This window comes from Oncorhynchus clarkii, chromosome 19 (assembly GCF_045791955.1).
Source record: "Oncorhynchus clarkii lewisi isolate Uvic-CL-2024 chromosome 19, UVic_Ocla_1.0, whole genome shotgun sequence".
Taxonomy (NCBI): domain Eukaryota; kingdom Metazoa; phylum Chordata; class Actinopteri; order Salmoniformes; family Salmonidae; genus Oncorhynchus; species Oncorhynchus clarkii.
Genome location: NC_092165.1, coordinates 32697361 through 32723870, shown reverse-complemented (window position 1 = coordinate 32723870; position 26510 = coordinate 32697361). Strand labels below are relative to the sequence as shown.

Sequence of the window (26510 nt, the reverse complement as noted above, 5' to 3'; positions counted from 1 at the left end):
ATATGGGTGTATATCCACTGCATGCTTCTTAGATGTGTAATTGACATGACCAATGAGCTATTGCAAATTTGAAACTATGAAAAATGTACGTTACACCGCGTGATTTTACAGTACACAAACACGAGTGTGCAATATAGAAGGGTAGTCAGAGGACATTAGGTCACATGACCAAGGAGCTATTGAAATTCTACATTTTGAAAAAGTATTTTAAAATCTTGTGAGATGAAAATGGACAAACTAAAGGGTGTGCAATGTGTAGGCCCACTGAGTGGACATTCTGAACCTTGTTTGAAGTCACTAGTTCACATGACCAAGGAGCTATTGAAAATCTACATTTTGAAAAATTTATGGAAAACCATGTGAAATAAAAATGGACAAACTAAATAGTGTGCAATGTGCGTCTATGCCATCGGTTTAGCTACAACCAGTTTTGAAAGTGTTTGGAGTAATGGTTAAAGAGCTATTGAAATTTGAAAAATGTGACTTGTCCCTCAAATGTTGACGGTCCCTAACTGCTGTTGGTGAACGTAAGGAAAACTTCAGGCGAATATCCAACCTGAAACTGTCTTTACCTCGGTTCACTCTGGCCACATTGAGTCCGGCCCAGACGTTTCACTCCGCTCACATTGAGTCAAGTCCCGAACTACACACTGCCTCTCAACCAAGCCGCACTTAGCTGCCACGTCATCTGTTGCCCCGTCACTGCATAAACAGAAAAGATGGCCGCCTCCGTCCGGGAAAAGCAGGCAGGTCTGTCAATGGTTTCGGTCATAGATTTTTTGCTGAACATAGGTTGTCGAATTGTTGATTCACATTGTAAAACCGACTATTTTCTCTGACCATAGCCTGTTGAATAAAATACGAACTTCCACGATGGCCACCAGCCATCTTCACGAGAAAATCAATGCTAAGCTAACTTATTAGCTAGCTATTGTAAACGCGTTACAATAATATTATGAAGCAGCAACAAGTCGGATGGCTAACATACACTTACTACTACTCTTGACTTCACTAGACACTTTGATGTGGTTGTCATGTCAAGGAACAGGAATGCCACGCAGTGAATGACTGACAGATCTAGCTAGCTAAACCGACTGCAGTATTGTTCCTTTGGATGAGTGGCTAACTAGCTAACGCTAGCTAACTAGCCATTTCACTCATCAAACAATTTCACTCGTTGATTGGCAGAAATGGTATGGCAAAGTCCCAGTTCCCCCAGTCCTGTGCCATGTTTAGTATGACAAAAGTGGTGGTTGTGCCAAGGGTTTTGTGGTGGCTGTCCCAAGGGTGTGGTGGGATGTGCAGCACCTATTGCACAAATATTTCCAATTTACATCATCTTAAACATTGGCCAAGCATGACTTTATACTGTATTCTTCTGTGCCCCCAGCTGCATTGAAGCGCATGCTGAATTTCAACACTTCTCCGTTGAAAAACACTGCTGCTGAGCCAGTATGGAAGGTTCTGATCTACGACAGGTTTGGCCAGGACATAATCTCCCCTCTACTGGCGGTCAAAGAACTACGGGACATGGGAATCACTTTGCACTTGTGAGTAACTCACAATTTGACATCGCTGTTAATAATCTATTAATCACCTTCACAAAAGGTACATGTAGAGAACTAAAATCATGATGCACCAGACAAATAATTAATGAGGCTGTAAAGACTTTGAATTTGAGTAATGTAACCTATCAACTGGTCAGTATCTATTGAAAATGAAGGATCTACCAGTGCAGTATATTTCAAAGGACAACAACAGTTTTGTGAGAAGTTGAATTGAGCAATTGCAAATAAGTTCACAAACACAGCATTGACTTGGTGTCAATCAATGGAGGACACCTTCATCTAGAAAGGTCTTCAATGTATTTGATCATTCTCTATAGGTTGCTTCATTCAGACAGAGATCCCATCCCGGATGTGCCAGCCATCTATTTTGTTATGCCGACAGAGGAGAATATTGACCGGATATGCCAAGTAAGCATCCCTCACTCAGAATATCAACATTACATCATCAGATATGATTAAACTCAGGATAGGTCTAGAGATGATAAGAAAAACTGTATTAGGCCACTGAGCCTATCCATTTGGTGGCCTTGGCCAGATACAATTATTTGTTGTCCAAACATTACATCCCAGACATGTAACATCCTACTAGTCAGTATATTGGTACATTCCATTGTTTTGTTTATTTTTCTCAGGACCTTCGTAACCAGCTGTATGAGTCATACTATTTGAACTTCATCTCAGCCATATCCAGAAGTAAACTAGAGGATATTGCTAGTGCAGCTCTCTCAGCCAACGCTGTCACCCAGGTTACCAAAGTGAGTCCACCACACACTAGTTCACCTCTCTTCTAGGCTGTCTCTCAAATGGTACCCTATTCCCTATATAGTGCACTACTTTTTTTCCTGTAGGGCTCTGGTCAAAAGTAGTACATTATGTAGGGGATAGGGTGCCATCTGTGACTCCATCCTAGTCATTTTCTAACACACATCACAGGATATTGAACATCCTTGTAACAGTAAGGTATTTTTTGCTTTCATAGGTGTTTGATCAGTATTTGAATTTCATCACACTCGAAGATGATATGTTTATCCTCTGTAATCAAAATAAAGAGCTCATCTCCTACCATGGTAAGTTCATTGGATTCAGAAACTGTGCTAGATTGCACTTTGCCATTTTCATCAGATCTTATTCATGATTACCTGGCATGATTGTATTTGACTTCCTGTTTTCTTATTCCCTTTTGATTAGCGATTAACAAACCGGACATCATGGACACAGAGATGGAGGCCATCATGGATACGATTGTAGACAGCCTTTTCTGCTTCTTTGTCACTCTGGGTGGGTCTTTCCACAGAATATTATTAGTGCCACAACACTATTGAGACTCCTTGAGAGAACACTGTTTGGTATTTCAAAATACTGTAAGATTGTTTCATTTACTCAGGTGGTTCATGGTTGTACCATTTTCTCCCTGCTAGATGGCAGCATCACTTTTGTTATTACTCACCTGAATCGAAGCGATACCAAAATCATATTTCCTAGAGAGGAAAACGTTTTGAAAGTAAAGGCCAATGGGGATAGTGTGACTATATGATGCATTGAGCAAAGTAACCCCACTGCATCCCTAACTTGCAGTTTGTATACGATTCTCAGTTTTATCCTCATGGGATTCACAGCACGTCCTCATATTCTCTATAGACACGCTCTGCTAAAGTCGTCAATGCCCTCTATTGGCAGTTAACAGATCCGTTTTGTTTTCTTAGGTGCTGTCCCCATAATCCGCTGTCCAAGAGGGAATGCTGCGGAGATGGTCGCGGTGGTGAGCATCATCCTTCCTCATTTATAACTCTCTGAATTCTCCTCAGCCGCTGTCAAGGGGCCCAGTCTGTCTGTCAGTCTAAATATACTTTGTATTATGTCTTGGCAGTGCAGACAGGGCTGGGAGAGTAGTACCCATCCCCAGTGGGTACAGTGAAAGAGGAAATTAGTCATTTGAGGACGACATCCAAGTCCACCCACCTCCAAAATCTCACTGTTTGCAGACAGTATTTGCAGGTAGATTCTTGATGTGGGGAGGAATGTTGATGCAGCCAGTGTGGAAGCTGATCCTCCAAGAGCCTTAATGGATGGATGTAGTGTTTCTCCTCCAGTTACACAGCACTGCTCTTTGTTCCCTATACTGTACTGCTGTGTTGTGGTGAGGGTCTCTAAGCTCTCAGTGAAACGCTGCAAGACTGTGTGCTAAGCGTATATCCGGTTAAGAAGATGTAAGGCGTCTTACCTAGCTGCATAAGAAGCAAAACTATCTAACCCAGTTTCTCTGTTTGTTGCAGAAACTTGACAAGAAGCTGAGGGAGAACCTGCGAGACGCCAGAAACAGCCTGTTCACTGGAGACAATATGGGGGCCGGCCAGTTCAGGTGGGTCAGGGTGCAGATTAGTACACTGGGTATGAACCATAAAGAGAGCAGACTAGATGTAGACATTAATATTATGATTCTGTACTGTACCACGGAAGACCTACTCCATTCCCTAAGACAAACACATAAAATGGCTTCCCACCCCCACACACACACACACACACACTGCTACACAATGTCTTTGTCTATCTCTGAAGTGGAAATGTGCTATTCTGCTTTTCTCCTCTCCTCTGCTCTCCAGACTCACTGAGTGGTTCGCTAGGCCTTCGCTAAGTGGTGGATGAAGTGAAAACAGTCATGCTTCCTCTGGGAAGCTCTAAGCAGGATCTATTTCAGGTCTTTTTTTGTTTCAGCTTTGGTGGAGCAGAGGGAGAGCCTAGCCAGTGGGGAACTCTGGGTACATTTATCATCCTCTCGTTTCATCTCGCTCTCTGTCTCTCTTCAGCTTCCAGAGACCCCTATTTGTACTCGCTGACCGCAACCTGGATCTTGCCACCCCTCTCCACCACACATGGACCTACCAGGCCCTCATCCACGATGTGCTGGTAAGACTAACAGGAAGCCAGGGAATCAGGGGGAGGGAGGGATGGAGAGAAGCAAATCTGTCTGTCATACTCCCACCACTCTGTTATGATGGACTTAACAGACACATCATACACTGACAAAAACTAAGGGCTTACCCATGAGAAACGTCCACTCCACAGTCTTGAGTAATTTATGGTGAGTGGTGTTGTTGGGTGTATGGTATTTTGCTCTCTGTATAGGATGAACTATAAGTATGCACGGCTCAGTAGTGTGAATTGGGATTTCTACAGTTGAAGTTGGAAGTTTACATCCACCTTAGACAAATACATTTAAACTCAGTTTTTCACAATACATGATATTTAATCCGAGTAAAAATTCCCTGTCTTAGGTCAGTTAGGATCACCACTTTATTTTAAGAATGTGAAATGTCAGAATAATAGTAGAGAGAATGATTTATTTCAGCTTTTATGTCTTCCGTCACATTCCCAGTGGGTCAGAAGTTTACATACACTCAATTAGTATTTGGTAGCATGCCTTTAAATTGTTTAACTTGGGTCAAACGTTTCGGGGTAGCCTTCCACAAGCTTCCCACAATAAGTTGGGTGAATTTTGGCCCATTCCTCCTGACAGAGCTGGTGCAACTGAGTCAGGTTTGTAGGCCTCCTTGATCGCACACACTTTTTTAGTTCTGCCCACAAATTTTCTATAGGATTGAGGTCAGGGCTTTGTGATGGCCACTCCAATACCTTGACTTTGTTATCCTTAAGCCATTTTGCCACAACTTTGGAAGTATGCTTGGGGTCATTGTCCATTTGGACCCATTTGCGACCAAGCTTTAACTTCCTGACTGATGTCTTGAGATGTTGCTTCAATATATCCACATAATTTTCCATGCTCATGATGCCATCTATTTTGTGAAGTGCACCAGTCCCTCCTGCAGCAAAGCACCCTCACAATATGATGCTGCCACCCTTGTGCTTCACGGTTGGGATGGTGTTCTTCGGCTTGCAAGCCTCCCCCTTTTTCCTCCAAACATAACGACGGTCATTATGGCCAAACAGTTCTATTTTTGTTTCATCAGACCAGAGGACATTTCTCCAAAAGGTACGATCTTTGTTCCCATGTGCAGTTGCAAACCGTAGCCTGGCTTTTTTATGGCGGTTTTGGAGCGGTGGCTTCTACCTTGCCTAGCGGCCTTTCAGGTTATGTCGATGTAGGACTTGTTTTACTGTGGATATAGATACTTTTGTACCTGTTTCCTCCAGCATCTTCAAGGTCCTCTGCTGTTGTTCTAGGATTGATTTGAACTTTTCGCACCAAAGTATGTTCATCGCTAGGAGACAGAACGCGCCTCCTTCCTGAGTGGTATGACGGCTTCGGGGGTTCCATGGTGTTTATACTTGCGTACTATTGTTTGTACAGATGAACATGGTACCTTCAGGCGTTGCTGAAGGTACCATCCCAAGGATGGACCAGCCTACACATTTTTTTCTGAGGTCTTGGCTGATTTCTTTTGATTTTCCCATGATGTCAAGCAAAGAGGCACTGAGTTTGAAGGTTTCTGGAGTTTTCCAAGCTGTTTAAAGGCAGTTTCAACTTAGTGTATGTAAACTTCTGATTCACTGGAATTGTAATACAGTGAAATAATCTGTCTGTCTAAACAATTGTTGGAAAAATTACTTGTGTCGTGCACAAATGTCCTAACCGACTTGCCAAAACTATAGTTTTTTATCAATAAATTTGTGGAGTGGTTGAAAAACAAGTTTTAATGACTCCAACCTAAGTGTATGTAAACTTCGACTTCAACTGTAATAATATATGCCAAAGTTAGATTTTTTTCAAGGTAGCGCTACTTCAATTACCTTGTGTGTAAGATTAAGAATAGGGTAAATGCTGTGGTATGTGGTATGTGCTCAGTGCGGTGACCTGTGCCAGAGGTCATAAATATTTGTGACAAACCATTTTCCAGCATCCCTGCCTTAAAATTATTTCTGGTGTAAAATGTACAATCCCGTCTCCTCTCCTATCCTTAGTTTTCAGTATCACGAGTCCTTTGTTTTAACCTCAATATATTTATGACAACGGTTGTTATTTTGAATGTAGGTATTATGATGATGTAAGTAGATATCAGTGTTTATCCCAGAGGTATCTATGGACCAGTCTTTTTACCCGATGATGTAAGCAGAAATATGACCAGACTACACATCCAATAGGATCTCTGCCAGACGCCAACCATCATCCCAACACTGAAAAACATAATCACTCAGAAATGACTATTTGCAGGAAAAATACTATCCGTAGTAGAAATGATTTTGCCTTGTGTGTGTCCTAGGACTTCCACCTGAACAGGGTCAGTATGGACGAATCTGTGGGGTCAGAAGCTTCCCCTTCCGGAGCCAGACCCAAGAAGAAAAATAAGAAGAGTTATGACCTCACAGCCGCAGACAAATTCTGGCAGAAACACAAGGGCAGGTTAGGAACTCACTTGTGGTGATTACTGATTGAGGGTAGCTTGTGGCCAAGGCTTTATAACTAGGTAGCAACAGTATATTCCAAGCTTTGCTTGTTAGAAACTCCATTCCATTGGCTAAAGTGTGATTTTAAACTACTGATTTAGAAGGTAGTCTGCGTTTGATGCTTTATAACTCAATAGTAACAGTATATTTCAATCTTTGATGTAGTGAAGTTCTTCTTGGCTGAGCGGTTGTTTTGACTCTTCCAGCCCGTTCCCGGAGGTGGCTGAGTCTGTACAGGAGGAGTTAGACACGTACCGAGCCCAAGAGGACGAGGTGAAACGCCTCAAGAGCATCATGGTAAGAAGGCGCACAGGCGGTTTTCTAGAGCTGTTCAATGAAGTAGTCTCACTGAAAACAATGGACGACACTCACACCTGCAAATTCCCCACTGAAATAAGACTTTTGACCTTCTCCAGGGGTTGGAGGGTGAGGATGAGGGACCCATTAGTAGTATTAGTATGTCAGACAACACCGCAAAACTTACCTCAGCTGTCAGGTGAGCATCATTGTAGAATTGTCATTTTATTTGAACTAGGCTAGTCAATTAAGAACAGATTCTTATTTACAATAACGGCCTACCCGTATATGTAAATATACAGTATTTCTGTATTATTATTTATTAATTGCTACGCTGTTATTGACTGTGCCCAGTCTGTACCAAAACTGTTCTGTGTTTCCTCTACTAGCTCCCTACCAGAGCTTCTGGAGAAGAAGAGGCTGATTGACCTCCACACTAACGTAGCCACCGCCGTTCTGGATCACATTAAGGTTAGTATTAAACCTGGTCATGGCCTGACAACTAGATAGAGGGGATTCTCTCTCTGTCCATAGTGCACTGCATCCAACAAACACTTTTTTTTTCAGATATTAAACATGTATGGAAGACTGCTGTGCAGTCCGTGTGAGCTCGAACATCTCAGAGCACTCACTATAAAGTTGTTACTAAATCTGCCAGTAAAGGACTGCTGAAGCATCCTCTTGACTTGGACTAAGTTAAGCGTACCTATTAAGCCCACATACACATTAAGCCCACTTCCATTTTTGGATTAAATCTAATGTTTCAACCAGTTCATGTGGTTGTTTTTATTCTAGGCCAATTAAATGTTTTCTTATTAAGTTATTGACAGTTATGTGTAAGTTCCTACTAGTGGCCAATTTCAGCTGCAAAAAAAACTTTGGTGTGGAGGCAACTCAGAGAAACATATTTTTAGTTCCTCAGATAAGTGATGACACCTAAGAGATGAATGTGGTGATCTATGCACATGATGGCATACTACATGGGTATTAATGACTATTTCTTGCCAATTTGAAAGTAGATGTGTCATGCTAGCAGTCGTAACACATGTCACAGTCAATACAGTGGCAACATAGCTTGGTGAACCACAACAGTATAATAGTATAAAAACTCACCACTCATATTTTTTTTTAATGCATTTTGTCTTGTTTATTTTAATGTTAAATTAACCTTGCATTGTTATACATGGATGCTTTTTTGTAAATTGGTTTATCTTAAAGGGTACAGTAGCACCAAAAACACCCCCTCTATACAGAATGTACTATTGTAGTATATAGTGTATATTTATACCTCAGACCATTGGTTCCCAATTATTTTGTGAGTTAAACTTAGCTATTTTGTATTTTTCACTGTAATTTATTGATGCTCCAATTAAGCCCACTATGCTCCAATTAAGCCCAGTTTGCATTGAAACACAGGGATTGTGTGTTGATATCCCTAATATTCAATAAACCCGAGTATAAATAGATTTACTTCAGATTTAAGTCGCTAAAAATACTGAAACTACACTTATACATATGATGCACCGATCCATTGTTCCTTTAACAAAATGTAGAACCATGAAAAGCCTCGGTACTCTGTCCAAGACATTTGGAGTGGACAGGTAGTCATTGAAGTAGAGAGAGAGAAGAATAGGATCAGATTTGAAGGACATCAGGGATAGAAGACCTACAAGTGTGTGAGACTAATGTAGGACAACAACCACCTGAGCCACTGCCTGTTCACACCGCTATCATCCAGAAGGCGAGGTCAGTACAGGTGCGTCAAGGCTGGGACTGAGAGACTGAAGAACAGCTTCTATCTCAAGGCCATCAGACTGCTAAACAGCAATCACTAACCCAGAGAGACTGCTGCCTACATGGAGACCCAATCACTAGCCACTTTAACAAATTGATCACTAGTCTCTTTATACAATGCCACTTTAAATAATGCTACTTTAATAATGTTTACATATCTTACATTACTCATCATATGTATATACTGTATTTATACCACCTATTGCACCGTGCCTATGCTGCTCGGCCATCGCTCATCCATATACTTACATGTACATATTCTTATTCACCCCTTTAGATTTGTGTGTATTAGGTAGTTGTTGGGAAATTGATAGATTACTTGTTAGATATTACTGCATTGTCGGAACTAGAAGCACAAGCATTTCGCTACACTCGTGTTAACATCCGCACCAATGTGTCGGAGGAAACACCGTTCACCTGCAGGTGCCCAGCCCACCACAACGAATCTCTAGAGCACGATGAGCCAAGTAAAGCCCCCCCCCACCCAGCCAAACCCTCCCCTAACCTGGACGACGCTGGGCCAATTGTGCGCTGCCCTATGGGACTCCCGATCACGGACAGTTGTGATACAGCCCTGGATCGAACCAGGGTCTGTAGCGATGCAGTGCCTTAGACCGCTGCACCACTCGGGGAGCCCTTCATTTGATAATTTTAACAAAAATATCTCAACTTAGATTTTTGGTGGGCACATACTTATAGGTACTCTTTCTCTAATGTGTAACTTTTGTGACCCATCCACAGAGCCGTAAACTGGACGTGTACTTTGAGTACGAGGAGAAGCTGATGAGCAAATCCACCCTGGAGAAGTCTTTGCTGGACATAATCAGTGACCCTGACGGTAGATGTGCCTCTGTGCTTATCTTGGCCAGAAATAACATAAATCATACAGTCGGAAATACCTGAGGTGCCTGTTGATGTAAGGTTTGTTAAACAACTTTGTTTTTGTCTTTGTGACAGCGGGAACACCAGAGGACAAGATGAGACTGTTTCTGATTTTCTACATCACAGCCCTGCAACCCCCTTCAGAGGTGAGGCCTGTCCCCCACTTAACCCTTACCCTATCAAACACACGCATACTGGACTTAACCCTGTCCCTATCAAAAACATACTAGACTCAAGTCAGACATTTTCTCACCATGAAACGCATGCCAAACTAGACTCAATCACAGGTCGGAGAGGAGCCACAAGATACAGGCCCCTTTGTCAGGGAACTCTGTTGATTTGTCTGATTCACTACGGTCATATGCAGTTTCATGTCCAATGGAACCAAAAATGGCACAATAGCAACCTCAATGGAGACACTTTGTGGTCTCACTGGATGTGGTAGTCTTAGTAACAGCACAATATACAATATGAAAAACCTTGGCCCTGGCTTGCGTTTCATTGTTTAGAACACCAAACATCAATTCTCAAATCATTTTTTCGTATGATATTCAAACCAGCTTTTCTTCTTACAACATTCAAAAGCTTTATTGTTCGATATGACACGTTAGAGCAGATTCCAGGAACATCGATACCCTTTGAAGCCGAGGCCAAATGTCATTACTCCAGAAGTCCAATAATGCTAGCTTGTTCTGTTCTGAGCATCTCAAGGCCCTCTGTATAGGAGGACACCCAGCTCTCCACTGTGACTGTGGGTTCTACGTCTGCTTTCTTCAGGGAGGCGGCGCAGCTCGGGGACTAGCCTCTTAGGGACCCTGCTAAGACTTGGAAGACCTTAATACTGGCTCTGCTTCAAGCCCTGTCACCACCACCTCAGTAACCACAGTTCACCACAGAGGAGTGAAGTCAAGTCCCTCCAGCCGCCAGCTCCAAAGAGCTTGGAGGATGCCAGGGGCCGTATTCACAAAGTCTCCGAGTAGGAGTACGGATCGAGGATCAGTTCCCTGCTCGTCCATATAATCGTTTTCATTATCATCTAAAAGACAAAACTGATCCTAGATCAGCACTCCTGTTCTGAGGAGCATTAATATGGGCCCAGGTTTCTGGCTGCAGGCTGGGAACAGCGTTAGGATCAGGCTGTCCTGGAGCATCATGTTGATCAATGGTCTCCCTAATAGCCCTTCTCCTCTGAGATGCCATTCTGCTTTCCCGGCCTGACAGCTGAAGTCAAGCAGGAAATCTTTTTCCACCGCCAACGTCTTGTGGTATTCCTCCTTTCATCTCTGTCCCCCCCTTAACCTGAACCCGTCCAGGGCCGATTATTAGCATGGGATTACCATCCCCTCTCTGGTCCGTTCTCCAGTTGGTCCAGTATGTACATTTTATAAGGTTATTTGTTTTCCCTGGATGCTGTGGCGTAACATCTGTTTAGTTACATTAAAAAGTACTTGTCTCTGCCATCGTAATGTACTGATGATACCACCATACACGTGTCACACTCTGCTTTAGGATGACTAGGTTTTTATTTCTTCAAGCTTTTTTTTAAGTCCCTGGTCGGTAAATTCCCTACTAATACTCGAATGCCTGCTCAATCACTTGTATGTATGTTTTACCTTGGTGAAAACAGGCGTACTGTTATCTTACTGGGGTTTTTCTGTGTTTCAGACTGATCTGGACCAATACAAGAAGGCTCTTCTAGAGACTGGCTGCGACCTGTCCTCTCTCAACTACATCAAGCAGTGGAAGTAAGACATTACAAACAAGCTTGCATTTTCAGCATATGATGCTTCATACATGCAGAACCAAACAGATAATAAAACACATTGTTTTGGGTTCCTTCAGGGCTTTCACAAAGATTGCTGCCACACCATCTAACTATGGGAACAGCGGTGTGAAACCTATGGGGTAAGAAAGAGAGCACTCTCTGTGTGCGTCCCAAATGGCACCTTATTCCCTACACAGTGCACTACTTTTGACCAGGTTAGTGTACTATGTAGGGAATAGGGTGCCATTTGGGACATTGCAGAGTTTCCCTTGTTTCAGGGGTCCCATAGACCTAACCCCCGTGCTGACCCTGTCCTCCTCCTGGCTCTCTATCCCACAGCCTCTTCTCTAGAGTGATGAACTCTGGCTCCCAGTTTGTCATGGAGGGGGTGAAACACCTGGTGCTTAAACAGCATGTGAGTAGCTTTACACACACACACACACACAGATATACATGCACACAGAATTATGCATAGAAACACACACATGCAGAATGAGTGATACTGAATGTCTCTTAATAGACAGATGAGAGGAGCAGTCTCATCATGATACTCTCTGTATATGTGTTTTCAAAATGTCCAGATGTCCCTTGGCTTTGATGGGAAGGTTTTGCCTGGAGACATGTATGATAATATCTCACGCGGCTGCTCGTTGGAGTCAGTCTGTAGTGATTAATTACCTGGTGAGAAAGAACAGAGTTTTTAAAGTGTTTTTCTTTCAGAACCTGCCAGTCACGCGTATCCTGGACAACCTGATGGAGATGAAGTCCAATCCGGTGAGCAGTCTCCTCTCTTCCCTCCTCCTCTCTTCTCTCCTCCCCCTCTACTGTGGACATTCCTCTATGTTTCTGCTTTGTTGCACCATCACATTCAGGAGGGAAGCATGCTGATGAATACAGTGGCAACAAGATGAACAACCTGATGGGTGTCTCATGTCTGCAGTCGGAGACTTCTCCAATCATGCCCCCTTCTGATTAGATCACTTCTGAATATGTGGGGGGAAACTAGTCATCACAAATTGTGAAGACGTGACTAGATTTTTTAATAAAGGCAGCAACTGTAGCTAAGCTACTTTGTAAAATGTCAAGTAGCTGTCTGCAGTCGTGTACATACAGTACTAGTCAAAAGGTTGGACACACCTACACATTCCAGGATTTTTCTTTATTTTTACTATTTTCTACATTGTAGAATAACAATGAAGACATCAAAACTATGAAATAACACATATGGAATCATGTAGTAACCAAAAAAGTGTTAAACAAATCATAATATATTTGAGATTCTTCAAAGTAGCCACCCTTTGCCTTGATGACATCTTTTCACACTCTTGGCATTCTCTCAGCCAGCTTCATAAGGTCGTCACCTGGAATGCATTAGCTACAGTTGCTGCCTTTATTAAAAAAATCTAGTCCGTCTTCACAATTTGTGAAAAATAAAGTATAACCCTTGAATGAGTAGGTTTTTCCAAACTTTTGACTGGTACTGTACTTGCAGATGACCTCACAGTGTAGTAGTGTTTAAGTCAAGTCGGTCAGTCATGTGCATAACAATATAGAAATGCCAGGTATGCTTCCCAGATGGCACCCTATTCCCTATATAGTGCACTACTTTTGACCAGAGCCATATGGGCCCTGGTCAAAAATCGTGCACTATGTAGGGAGTAGGGTGCCATTTGGGATGCCACCCCAGTGATTAAAAACAGCTCTGTGAGGGTGGCCTGGCCTGATCTGCTCTGGGGGCTCCACTGTGGTGCGAAACCCTAGCCGCTAGCTGCCTGCAGGGCTGCAATAGAGCACATGGGCAGCACTGTGGACTCTCAATCCTCTCTCTGGGAGGACAGGCGCACACTGAACCTGGAGATTAGGTTACAGCTAACCAAGAAGCTCTCTCTACACTTCCTCATCTCTCTCTCAGCTCCTTACCAGCTTACCCTGAAGCAGAGGGAAGGTCCACTTCACTGAAAATCATTCACAAGCCATCCTCTGTGTACTCAACACTACACTTGTTAGTGTAGGCCACCAGGCTTGAGGCAGGTCCCCTATTCCCCTCTGCGGTCCATGTCTAATTTTCCCTGGATCAGCTGCTACATCTATAGAGGTGTTACATCAACTTAGTCCCTTTGTGATTACCATCTCTCACAGGTCCATAAACATTTAATATGAACAAACGCTTTTCAATTTCCATTAGCTCCGTTCCATCTTGTCAGCGTCCCAGGTGGCACCCTATTCCCTTCAAAGGGAATAGGGTGCCTCTACTTAAAAGTAGTGCGCTTTATAGGGAATAGGGTACCATTTGGCACTCATACCGTGTGTCTACAGCCAGGAGGGAGCAGGGATTACAGGATTCTGTTACTGGCTTTAGATGCCCCCCAACCCCTATCCCCACCTCTCCAAACACTGAATTGGACATAACAATATTATCATTTTCTCAGCTACTGGAATTACAGTGCACTGTACAAAGCGCTTCTTGTTCGGTGAGCCGAGAAAGAGAGGGGTACATCAGTCCAAATTCAACAGCCTCCATCCTCCTCTCCCCACCCCTGTCCCGCATCCGATGGCCTTCTTGGACAGGTGTAATCTATCGGTGGTTCTTCTGTGTGAACACAATGCCATTCCTCTCCCAGGCAGGTTTAGCAGTGTGTTCAGGTTTGATATCAGAAGCCCTCTGCTGAACTGCCTCTCTCCTGTGTGGGGAAAGACGATAGCACAAAAATCTGGAGCATCTAGTCAGTTCAGAGAGACAGGGAGCTCCTCTTTCACCAGCCTGACTGCAAAGTATTTTCTCTTCTGGTGAAGAATGTGAGTGGGCCACGGCTCTGCCAGATAGAGGTAGATGCATTCGGTCCATTGGGAAGAGAGGAGAGAGACTAGGGATGCATCCTAAATGGCAACCTATTTAGTGCAGTACTTTTGACCAGGGCCAATAAGGCTTTGTTGTGAATTGTTAGATATGTTGTGTATTGTTAGATACTACTGCACTGTTGGAGTTAGGAACACAAGCATTTCGCTACACCCGCAATAACATCTGCTAAACATGTTTATGTGACCAATACCATTTGATTTGGTCAAAAGTAGTGCACTATAGGGAATAGCATGCAATTTGGGAATCAGCCCAGACTAAAGACTTGGTTCTGGGTTTAAGGAGGATGTATGAGTAGAGAGAGAGGGAGGGAAGAAACTAACTTCACTGATCCTATTTAAGACTAGTTCTGGTAAATGTGACGTTTCTGTTGAAATCAAGCAGGTGTTGCCTGAATCTGAATTCTGCCTGATCTGATCGCACTTGAGTCAATTGGTTGACTTTGTCTCACAGGACCCATGCTTATGCAGGAGTTGCTTTTAATAAGAGGAACTGGGTGACCTTGAGCAATGGGGGGGATTTGGGGGTTTCTAGAATTGTCAGAAAATGGTCTCTTTCTTGTTGTTCATGTGATGTATACGTTTGTTGGTTTATTGATGATGTTTTTATGATGTGCAGGAGACTGATGACTACAGATACTTTGATCCCAAGATGCTGCGCGGCAGTGAGAGGTAAGACTTCAAGAGCTCCAAGGATAACAGTTAAGGCCTCTAAATAGTAATGTGCATTTTCTGTCCGTAAGATCTGTGCCTAAACACTCCTGTTCTCCCAACAGCTCAACCCCAAGGAACAAGAACCCGTTTCAAGAGGTGAGTCCTGCCATGGTCAGCACAAACACACAAACAGGGCCTCCACTAAATCCAGCAACTGCTGTGTGTTGTCATGGTGCCTGGTGCCTATCTTGGACTCACTGTGTGACAGGGGGGGGGGGGGCGCACACTAATCTGTGTGTATAATGTACATGAACCTAGCAGCCTCAACCTGTCAGTGAGATCTCGCCTTCTGTTTCAGGCTATCGTCTTTGTGGTTGGAGGAGGAAACTACATAGAATATCAAAACCTGGTGGACTACACAAAGGTAAACTATTACTCCAAATTGTTTTCATTTTTTTTTTAATGAATGTTTTATTAAAATATCTACATGTAACATTGTGACAAAAGTTTTCAGTGTATCTTATGAAACCTCTTCATATTTTCAGTTGAGTTTTTTTGAACAATGTGTGTTTTGTGGCATCCTTTTAGGCAAAGCCAGGGAAGAGGGTGCTGTACGGATGCAGTGAGCTCTTCAATGCAGGGCAGTTCATCAAACAGGTAGGAGGACCACCAGCCTTAGGTGTGCGTCCCAAATGGCAACCTATTACCAATATAGTGCACTACTACCCTATGTGGCCCTGGTCAAAAGTAGTGCACTGAATAGGGAAACTGCATTGCTGGTTAAGGGCTTGTAAGTACGCATTTCACGGTAAGGTCTACCTACACCTGTTGTATTTGGCGCATGTGACAAATAAAATGTGATTTGATTTAAAAAGGGTGCCATTTGGGAAGCAGACTTTTTGTTGAGTAATATCAATCATTTAAGCCTGACTCATAATATGGAATGATGATACCCATACTGTGGGTTTGTGTTAAATCACCTACACTGCTAAATTGATCTTAGATTTCTTTAGTGCGATGTATTTTATATTGTTTCTCCCTGTTTGTCTCCACAGCTATCCTCACTCGGCCAAAAGTAAAAGCAAGAAAACATATCAACACTTTCTTTTCTTGGATTCCATTTCTCCTAAATACTCACAACTGCAATCAAGACCTCTCTAATCATTGATGATCGTTTTCAGTTACTCTAGATCCTGTCTCTCTCTCTCTCTGATATTCCATGTGTTTTATAATGTGTACTATACTTACATTGTTTGTTTAAAGGCCCATTCCAGTCAAAAACATGATTTTTCTGTGTTTTATATTTCCATACTATGAGGTTGGGGAAAATATTGCAAAAATTCTGATAATGACCTTTTAGTGTAAGAGCTTTTTGAAAAGACCACCTGAAATGATTGCCTGTTTTGGTGGGATGGAGTTTTGGCCTGCCTGGTGAGATCACCAGGTGGTAAATTAGTTAATAGGTGATTAAGAGAGAGTTCCAAACCTCTCTGCCAATAACAGATAGTTTTCAGTTTTCCCCTCCCCACTCAGACCACTCAGACAGTCCTCCCAAAATTCTTGTTTGATAAATTCCTCTTGCTAAGAAGCTATTTTCGTTACTTTTTGACCATTTTAATTGAAAACAATCGCAGTAAGGTACTTAATTGTTACCTAGAAATGATTTGATATTGATATAAAAACATCTGCATTGGGCCTTTAACTAATTTGCTTTGCACTCTCAACAAATAAAGTTGAATAGTCTTTACTCAACACGGTTGCTGTGTAGTATATCAACCAGAGTTTTTCAACTTGTCCTTTGTTTAATCTTATTCAGGATCAGGACAGGGTGTTTTAGTAGACTTCCTCTTGCAGCAAACAAGGATACAAATAAATAATATTTACAGTCTACAAATAGCCCCGTTTGTCTGTGTCCGTTCCCCTTAGGCGAGTTGGAGCTGATCTCGAATGAGCCAAGAAGCCAGTGTCAGTTTAGTTGCTGATCTAGAGTTGTAGCATGGAGAACTCACCACTATTACACAAGGTGCTGCTGTTTATTTTCTGTATTGCCCAACACCATAGACTAAGACTGCTACCTTGACCAGCTTTAGGTGCCACCAAGTATGTATCGAAGTGTATTATTAGCTGACCTGACTTCCGTGGCTAGCGTTGCAGCAGCCACTCTCATTAACCGGATCAAGGGATTAGGCTAATGTATGTAGGACACAACCATGCCAGTTCTATTACTGTACACCTGCATTGCATACACAGACAGGGTCATTCTATGGAGGGACTGAGAGGGGCATTCTCAACTCTGTCTCAGTTGGAATTACGACAGAGAATGCTATCATCTACCTGAGGGGTCCCTGGGACACCATTCACTTCAGCTGTCCTGGATCAGAACAGACCGGGGTCTTCAGACCATGTGTGTTTGAAATGAGACCGTCATAAAAGCTTGGATCTTGGCCGTGAGGTGCTCAGAAGACGAGGGTGCTGATGGAGGACACCAACATATTCCCTCCTAATGTATCTGTCTACAGGTTGTCAGCCGAGGGGGAGACTGCCGTTGGTGTTTACTTGTTGATACTAGGTAATTATTCTGTCTTCCTTGCCAAAGTGATGTATTCCCATACTGTTGATAATATAGAGTTGACAACTTTCACAAAATAAATAAGTGGTGACTCTTATGTTGGGTAGGTCACTTTCCAAATGCAACTAGTAACTGATTACCTGTCCAAAATTGTAATCCGTAATATCATTTTTGGGTTACCCAAACTCAGTAATGTAATCTGATAACTTTTGGATTACTTTCCCGTTAAGAGGCATTAGAAGACATAAAGGATCCATCAAACTCTGACTTGCTCAAGTGGAACAAACTTAAACTTGCACTTAAGAAAAAAAAATCTTAATTTAATGTAATTGAGAAAACAAAAAGGTGTCGAAATACATATTTTTCGCAAATATCCTTTAACAGTATGGGTACTCCCTGTTCACTCATGACTGCACGGCCAGGCACGACTCCAACACCATCATTAAGTTTGCCGATGACACATCAGTGGTATGCTTGATCAACGATGAGACAGCCTATAGGGAGGAGGTCAGAGACCTGACCTTGTGGTGCAAGGACAACAACCACTCCCTCAGCGTGATCAAGACAAAGGACATGATTGTGGACTACAGGAAAAGGAGGACAGAGCACGCCCCCATTCTCATTGATGGGGCTGTAGTCGAGCAGGTTGAGAGCTTTTAAGTTCCTTGGCGTCCACATCACCAACAAACTATCATGGTCCAAGCACACCAAGACAGTCGATGAGAGAGAGGGCACAACCAATTCCCCCTCAGGGCACTAAAAGATTTGGCATGGGTCCTCAGATCCTCAAAAGTTTCTACAGCTGCACCATCGAGAGCATCCTGACGGGTTGCATTGCTGCATGGTATGGCAACTGCTCGGCCTCCGACCGCAGAGCACTACAGTTCAGTACATCACTGGGGCCAAGCTTCCTGCTATCCAGGAAGCTCTATACCAGGCAGTGTCAGAGGAAGGCCCTAAAAATGGTCAAAAACTCCAGCCACCCAAGTCATAGACTGTTCTCTCTGCTACGGCACGGCAAGTGGTACCGGAGTGCCAAGTCTAGGTCCAAGAGGTTTCTAAACAGTTTCTACCCCCAAGCCATAAGACTCCTGAACAGCTAATCAAATGGCTACCCAGACTGTTTGCATTGCCCCCCCCCCCCCCCCCCCACCACGCTGCTGTTACTCTCTGTTATTATTATCTATGCATAGTCACTTTAATAACTCTACCTACATGTGCATATTATCTCAATTACCTTGACACCGGTACCCCCGCACATTGACATTGTACCGGGAACCCCCTGTATATAGCCTCGCTATTTTTATTTACTACTGCTCTTTAATTATTTGTTATTCTTCTCTTACTTTTTGTAGGTATTTTCTTAACTGCATTGTTGGTTAAGGGCTTGTAAGTAAGCAGTTCACTGTTAGGTCTACACCTATTGTATTCAGCTCATGTGACAATTTTTTTATTTTTTTATTTGTGAATTTAAAAGTAATCTAGTTTTTTCAAAGTATCTGTAATCTGATTACAATGTGGTTTTCCAGGTAACGTATCTGATTACAGTTCCTTTTTTGTAATCAGATAACATTGAACAGATTACATGTAATGAGTTACTCTCCAACCCTGTGGGTGACTTTGTTGTGACATTGTTATGATAATGTTATACGTTTTTTTGTTTACAATTTCAGGGTGGCTCTCCTGTCTAGGTAATGGAGTGGTGATTCTACTGTTGGTCAAGCAGAGACACAGTCTTGAGCCACAGGACTTACTCACTCTCAATCTGGCTGTGTCCGACGCTGGCGTCGCGATCTTCGGCTACTCCAGAGGGATACTGGAAATCTTCAACTTGTTCAGGGACGACGGCCTGCTGATCAAGACCATCTGGACCTGCCAGGTACAGTAGGAACGTTGGTTGGTCGTTTTTTGTTGTTGATTCATATTACCCATATGGACATATAAGAAGATTTGTAATTCTAGTTGTTATTATTTAATTATTATTTTAATGCCTTGAATGAGATTCAAGAGCACTAAATAGATTTACATTGAAAGCATTTTTGACATTATCCCAGATCTTGGGAAATTCAACACAGAACTACATTAGAGCTACACAGATAAGATCAGCACAATAACATCTTAGAATTTCAGGGTGAAATCAAGAGGTGATTCTCTGATCTGAATAAGCTCAAGGACAACTTGTACAATAACATATTTTATATGGTATTGTAACTTAGCATTTTTCGACTATTAAGAAATAAAGTATCAGTTTAACAGGAAATTAAAGCAACTTCCCTTAGTACTGTTACCGTGGCTACCCAGGACTCCCACCACTCCATTTGACAGACGACTGGAATAAATGACAGAAAGAACAACATCACATTCCACCAGAGAAGAGTGTGTGCTTTTATCCTGCATTAGTCAGTCTACCTGGCTTGTACCCTGAGAGTCTGGTTAGAGGGTGATGACACAACATGGTTTGGAAAGATTCCTTCCGTTCCCTCAGGTTGGCAGAGAGCTGCAAGCACTTCATCCTAATCTGTGTGTGTGTGTGTGTGTGTGTGTGTGTGTGTGTGTGTGTGTGTGTGTGTGTGTGTGTGTCCGTCAGGTGGACGGCTTCCTGATCATGCTCTTTGGGCTCATCAGCATCAACACACTGACATCCATCAGTGTCGTTCGCTACATCAAAGGATGCCAGCCCAGCTATGGTATGTGGTCTATGCTGTGGCCCTGCCAAGCCTGAGGGCTGCTGGCTAGGTCCCATGCCAGGGCATGCAGGGTTGGGGCTGAAGCTTCCCCTGGTCAAGTTGCTCAGGGCATGGCACCCTGGCTCAATGGCAGCCACTATAAACTCATTATTCTGCTGCTCCAGGTTAAGGCCTTATGCTGTTCAGTGCTCCCTGACCGCCGGCTAGATGGCACAGATGGAACTATTAGAGAGAGAATCATAAATATAATCTCAGTTGTCCTACTTGTTTTTTGTGAAATCCCCAAATAATTTGTTTCTTCCCCATGTTTTGTCATATAATACCATCTCTGTTTAGTAACTACATGTCTTGTCTTTCAGCTCATTATAACAACCACTGTAACGTTGCCGTGGTGATTGTGGCAGTGTGGCTCTGTGCCCTCTTCTGGGCTGGAGCGCCCCTGGTGGGCTGGGGGAGTTACACAGGTAGGACCCCCTCAATGTAGCCTCTGAAATTCCAGACCTAGGGAAACCGCATTAGAACATTGGTTACATTGTGGGCATCTCGCTCACCTCTCTGATAAAGTAGATTATTTTGGTCATGTAGTGTATGTGGACACGTTCTTGTCGTCTTATTCCAAAATCATGGACATTAATATGGCGTTTGTCCTCCCTTTCCTGCTACACCCTCCTTCGCTCTTCTGGGAAAGCTTTCCACGAGATGTTGGAACATTGCTGCGGTGACTTGCTTCCGTTCAGCCATGAGCATTAGTGAGGTCGGGCACTTGTGCTGGAGATTAGGCCTAGCTCGCAGTCGGCGTTCCAATTCATCCCAAAGTTGTTCCATGGGGTTGAGGTCAGGGCTCTGTGCAGGCCAGTCAAGTTCTTCCACACATATCTCAACAAACCCTTTTTGTTTGGACCTCGCTTTGTGCACAGGGGCATTGTCATACTGAAACAGGAAAGGACCTTTCTCAAACTGTTGCCACAAAGTTGGAATCATCTAGAATGTCATTGTATGCTGTAGTGTTAAGATTTCTCTTCACTGGAACTAAGGGGCCTAGCCAAAAGCATGAAAAACAGTCCCAGACCATTATTCCTCCTCCACCAAACTTTACATTTGGCACTATGCATTGGGATAGGTAGCTTTCTTGTGGCATCCGCCAAACCCAGATTCGTCCGACGGACTGCCAGATGGTGAAGTGTGATTCATCAATCCAGAGAACTTGTTTCCACCACTCCAGAATCAAATGGCGGCAAGCTTTACACCGCTCGAGGCGACACTTGGCTTTGTTAATGGTGATCTTAGGCTTGTATGCGGTTGCTCGTCCATGAAAACCCATTTCATGAATCTCCAGACGAACAGTTATTGTGCTGATATTTCTTCGAGGCAGTTTGGAACTCACTAGTGAGTGTTGCAACCGAGGACAGATGATTTTTACGCGCTTCAGCACTAGGCAGTCCCGTTCTGTGAGCTTGTGTGGCCTACCACTTTGTGGCTGAGCCGTTGTTGTTCCTAGACATTCCACATCACAAAAACAGCTCTTATAGTTGACCAGGGCAGAAATTTGATGAACTGACTTGTTGGAAAGGTGGCATCCTATGACGGTGCCACGTTGAAAGTCACTGAGCTCTTCAGTAAGGCTATTCTACTGCCAATGTTCGTCTATGGAGATCGCATGGCTGTGTGCTCAATTTTATATACCTGTCAGCAATGGGTGTGGCTGAAATAGCCCAAACTACTAATTTGATGGGGTGACCTCATAATTGTGTGCATATTTGTTGTAATATATGCACATACAAAAATATGTGGTTAAAAGGAGTTGATTGATCAATGATCATTATAACCAATCAACCTGGTTAATTCTTTGTTTTCCATCTTGCAGCTCGTAAGTATGGGACGTGTGAGATAGACTGGGTCCAGGCCAGGTTCTCTGTGTCGTACAGACTCTATGTCATCCTCATCTTCACCTTCAACTTTTTCATCCCATTCGTGGTCATATGGTTCTCCTACGTGTCCATCATCCGGACGGTCAACAACAGCCACAAGTCCAGCAGAGGGGGAGCGGCCAGCGAGAGAGAGAATCAGATGGAGCGCAGTATAACAACAGTGAGTGAGGGGAGCTCCCAGTCTACAAACGATTACTAGCTGCAGGACTTGATACATGTTACATAATGGTGAATGCTGTGGGATTCAAAGTACAAATTTAATCTAGCCATGTGTCTGCTGATGGTCTGCTCTCTTAGCTGTACACTGCTTTGATTTCATTATAATTTTTGTCCAATGCAAGGTTATAATGTCTTCAGAAGGTATTGGTTAGGTCAGTGTTTGTGGCTATGCATGTACGGCCAGTTTATTAGGTACACCACCCCGTTCACGAACATGGATCGCTCCCACAGACACCGAGTCACGTGGCTTGCTATATAAAGCAGGCATCAAGGCATACAGTTACTGTTACTTTGAACATTTAGAATGGGCAAAACGAGTGACATAAGCGACTATGAGCGTGGTATGATCGTCCGTGTCAGACTCGCCAGATCCAGTATCTCAGAAACGGCCTCCTGGGCTTTTCACGCATGACAGTGTCTAGGGTTTCCAGAAAATGGTGCGACAAACAAAAAACATCCAGTCAGCGGCAGTCCTGTGAGCGAAAACCGCTCGTTGATGAGAGTTCAAAGGAGAATGTCAAGAATCGTGCAAGCTAACAGGCGGGCCACAAACAGGCAAATAATGGTGCAGTGGTGTGCAGAGGCATCACGGATGGGCTATTGCAGCAGACGACCACACAACGTTCCACTCCTATCAGCTAAAAACAACAAGAAGCGGCTCCAGTGAGCACGCGATCACCAACGCAGGACAAATTGAGGAATGGAAAAACATTGTGTACCACCATCCAATCTGTAGCATTTTGCGTGATGCCAGCGCGTCAGCATGGACTAGAGGTCGACCGATTAATCGGAATGGCCGATTTAATTAGGGCCAATTTCAAGTTTTCATAACAATCGGAAATCAGTATTTTTGGACACTGATTTGCCTATTTATTTATTCCTTTATTTATATATATATATATATCATTTCATTTCATTTCGTTTCATTATTTACTTGAGGCTAAATTGATTTTATTGATGTATTATATTAAGTTAAAATAAGTGTTAATTCAGTATTGTTGTAATTGTCATTGTTACAAATAAATAAATAAAAAATTGGCAGATTAATCGGTATCGGCTTTTTTGGTACTCCAATAATCGGTATCGGCGTTGAAAAATCATAATCGGTCAACCTCTAGCATGGACCAACATCCCTGTGGAACGTTTCTGACTTGTAGAATCCGTGCCCCGAACATTTCAGGACGTTATGTAGGGGTCCGACCCGGTACTAGATGGGTGTACCTAATAAACTGCCCTGTGTGTGTATGTTATACCAACTCCCTCCTCCTCCCCCAGGTGTCTCTGATCCTGTGTTCAGCCTTCCTGCTGGCCTGGTCTCCCTACGCAGTCATCTCCATGTGGTCTGCCTGTGGTCACCAGGTGCCTCCTCTCCACAGCATCCTGGCCAGCCTGTTTGCTAAGTCAGCCAGCTCCTACAACCCCTTCATCTACCTGGGCCTGAACTCCAAGTTCAGACAAGACTTCAGAGCCCAGTTCCACTGCCTGCGCCACAAACTGGACCTCTCCCACAGGCCCGACGAGGTGCAGATTGACCTGGACATTATGGAGGTGAATGGAGGGGTGGATGACCTGGACTCTGGGGTAGAGCTGGGTAGTGAAAGGGGTGTGGAGGAGAGGGGGGAGAACCAGAGTTGTCCGCTTATGCCCCCGATGATAGCCCCGGCTCCCAGTCATCGCCTGTTCCTGAGGAAACTCAGTGACTCTGGGCGCCTGTGAGCTCTGTCTCTTTGTTTCTGTCTCTGTCCCACTGTTTCTCTCTTTCGGTCTCTCTCTATTTGTCTCTCTATTTCTCGGTCTCTCTGATTCTGTCTCGCTGTCTCTCCCACTCTCTCTCTCTCTCTCTTGTCCTACGTACTGAGCCACAGCGGAGCTCAGCTCTCACTGTTAACTGTTCACCTCCACAGCACTCTGATCGCCTGTACACACGTACATTTTTCTCACAGCACAGCAACCGTCTGGACTTACTTTTTTTTCTTTTTTAATCAAGAGAAGACATTGGTTTTGGCCTCACCTGAATTATTTGGAATCACTGATGTTGAAGGATTTACAGTATGTGGCGGCACTATCAATTTAGGGTCTAAGTTAAATCATATTTGTTTTACTGTTTTACATGTTACTCTAAAGCTGTAAATAATTTAGTTATTTAAAAAAAAAAAAAACTTGGTTTTAGGTTTGTACGCCGTCCCAAAAAATAACTTCCAATAGCTCATCAATCAACGATGACTTGACTCAAAGGGGGTTATATCAGGCGCTGATGTTGTACATTAATTCTCAGTCACTCACAGAGGGCTTGTGTGCAGAAATAATGAGGTGGAGAAGTGAGAAAAGGCTCTGCCTTGACCTGAAGTCGCTAATCTGGGTTTTGTCCCCCCTCTGCCCTGTGGGAGCCCTGAGGGAGCTTGGGAAACTGGGAGAATGTGAGCCAGCCCTCACAGGGAGACTGGCTGGTGCACAGCTGAATCTGTTGGACCAAGAGGAGAAAGCGGAAAACAACACAACAACCACAGAATGGAAAGAGGTTACTGTTCAATTCAGTACAGCTTTATTTGTCCTCTTATTGCAGTGCAACAACACACTGAAACAAGAGCAACAATCCATAGACACGGGTAACATAAAAACAATGACTGTGAAAGAGGAACTGCAATAAATATCAGTCATGTGCAAATGACAAGTAGGATTACTGTAGTACTGTGGAGTGTACTGTACTGTGGCCTGGAATTAGGAAGGATATAGGATATACTGTATGAGGGTAACTCCACTCCAGAGGCTGTGGTTTTATTGGTCAGCTTGTGCGTCTGCTGAATAAATATTACCAAGTCTCCCCTCAATAAAACAAACACAAGCCACTGTAATCCAGTTGGGTTCAACAATGGAATTATAACTGAACAAGTTAACAATAGTCTCCCTTTGTAATAACAGCCTGTCTCAGATAATGACAAGGTAATGGCTGCCGTAAGTCCCCTTTCTCTTCTATGAGTAATTATAAACCACAACACAGTGGCTGCGTCCGAAATGGTAACCTATTCCCTATTTAGTGCATTACATTTGACGTGGGCCCTGGTCAAAAGTAGTGCACTTTATAGGGAATAGGGTGCCATTATGGACACACGAGTGACTTCAGAGTGAAAGTTACCTCAGGACTCCGCGGCAGCTGGAATTTCAGCAGGACTAATGACATGAGACAGGCACACAATAACCCATCAGGGGTCCCCATAACTGACCAAACACAGCTACCCCAGCCCTGCCAACACCACGAGCACGGTGACACAAAATAAACCAAACCACCCCTCCAAGAAAATACCACAAAAACATCAGCTTGTTAGTGAAATCCCTCTTTCTGGAAGAAAGAGCATCTCTAATCTATGTTTGTTTAAATGTGATATTCAACTTTTTAGATGATAGTTTCTCATTCATTTTACTTTGACTTTGAATGTTTTAACAGAAAAGTACTATAAATTTTCCCTCAGACATAGGACCATCAAGGTTCGAACTTGAAAGCAGTCTGCATTCACAAGTCTAGGCTGAATCGCATCCGGCCGTGATTGGGAGTCTCATAGGGCGGCGTACAATTGGCCCAGCATCGTCCGGGTTTGGCCTGGGTAGGCCGTCATTCTAAATAAGAATTTGTTCTTAACTGACTTGCCTAGTTAAATAAAGGTGAAATAAAAATAAATAAATGTACACAGGATGTTGAATTGTTTAGAAAGTGTATACCAAAATGAATAACAATCTGATGTGCCTTGTTGCTTGTGGCTATGGCAAGGAATAGAAATGCATTTGATATTCCTTGGTCTATGGTGGCATGGTCAGAGGATGAGCCTTGAACTCTTGAGTAGGTTGCTGTGTTTCTCCAATCAAGTCTCCCAATATACTAAATACATTACAGCGGCC

The 26510-nt window shown here is 43.3% G+C and overlaps 2 protein-coding genes across 2 annotated transcripts; both read left to right on the top strand.

Annotated features, from left to right (window-relative positions):
- The first annotated feature begins 549 nt into the window (after nucleotides 1–549).
- LOC139375060 (sec1 family domain containing 1) lies at nucleotides 550–17113 on the top strand. Its single transcript, XM_071116460.1, has 24 exons — nucleotides 550–750; nucleotides 1391–1550; nucleotides 1886–1976; nucleotides 2201–2323; nucleotides 2548–2635; nucleotides 2757–2846; nucleotides 3272–3327; nucleotides 3842–3927; nucleotides 4373–4472; nucleotides 6785–6924; nucleotides 7175–7265; nucleotides 7385–7464; nucleotides 7655–7736; nucleotides 9801–9897; nucleotides 10017–10087; nucleotides 11607–11686; nucleotides 11784–11846; nucleotides 12046–12121; nucleotides 12427–12480; nucleotides 15182–15234; nucleotides 15339–15372; nucleotides 15575–15640; nucleotides 15805–15873; nucleotides 16272–17113. Exons 1-24 carry the CDS (start codon nucleotides 720–722, stop codon nucleotides 16293–16295), a joined length of 1905 nt encoding a protein of 634 aa, XP_070972561.1. The 5' UTR covers nucleotides 550–719; the 3' UTR covers nucleotides 16296–17113.
- A 363-nt stretch (nucleotides 17114–17476) lies between these two features.
- On the top strand, nucleotides 17477–26300 carry LOC139375059 (opsin 6, group member b). The gene is made up of 6 exons (XM_071116459.1): nucleotides 17477–17785; nucleotides 19459–19664; nucleotides 20373–20472; nucleotides 20832–20936; nucleotides 22337–22560; nucleotides 23895–26300. Exons 1-6 carry the CDS (start codon nucleotides 17692–17694, stop codon nucleotides 24333–24335), a joined length of 1170 nt encoding a protein of 389 aa, XP_070972560.1. The 5' UTR covers nucleotides 17477–17691; the 3' UTR covers nucleotides 24336–26300.
- The last annotated feature ends 210 nt before the right edge of the window (nucleotides 26301–26510 follow it).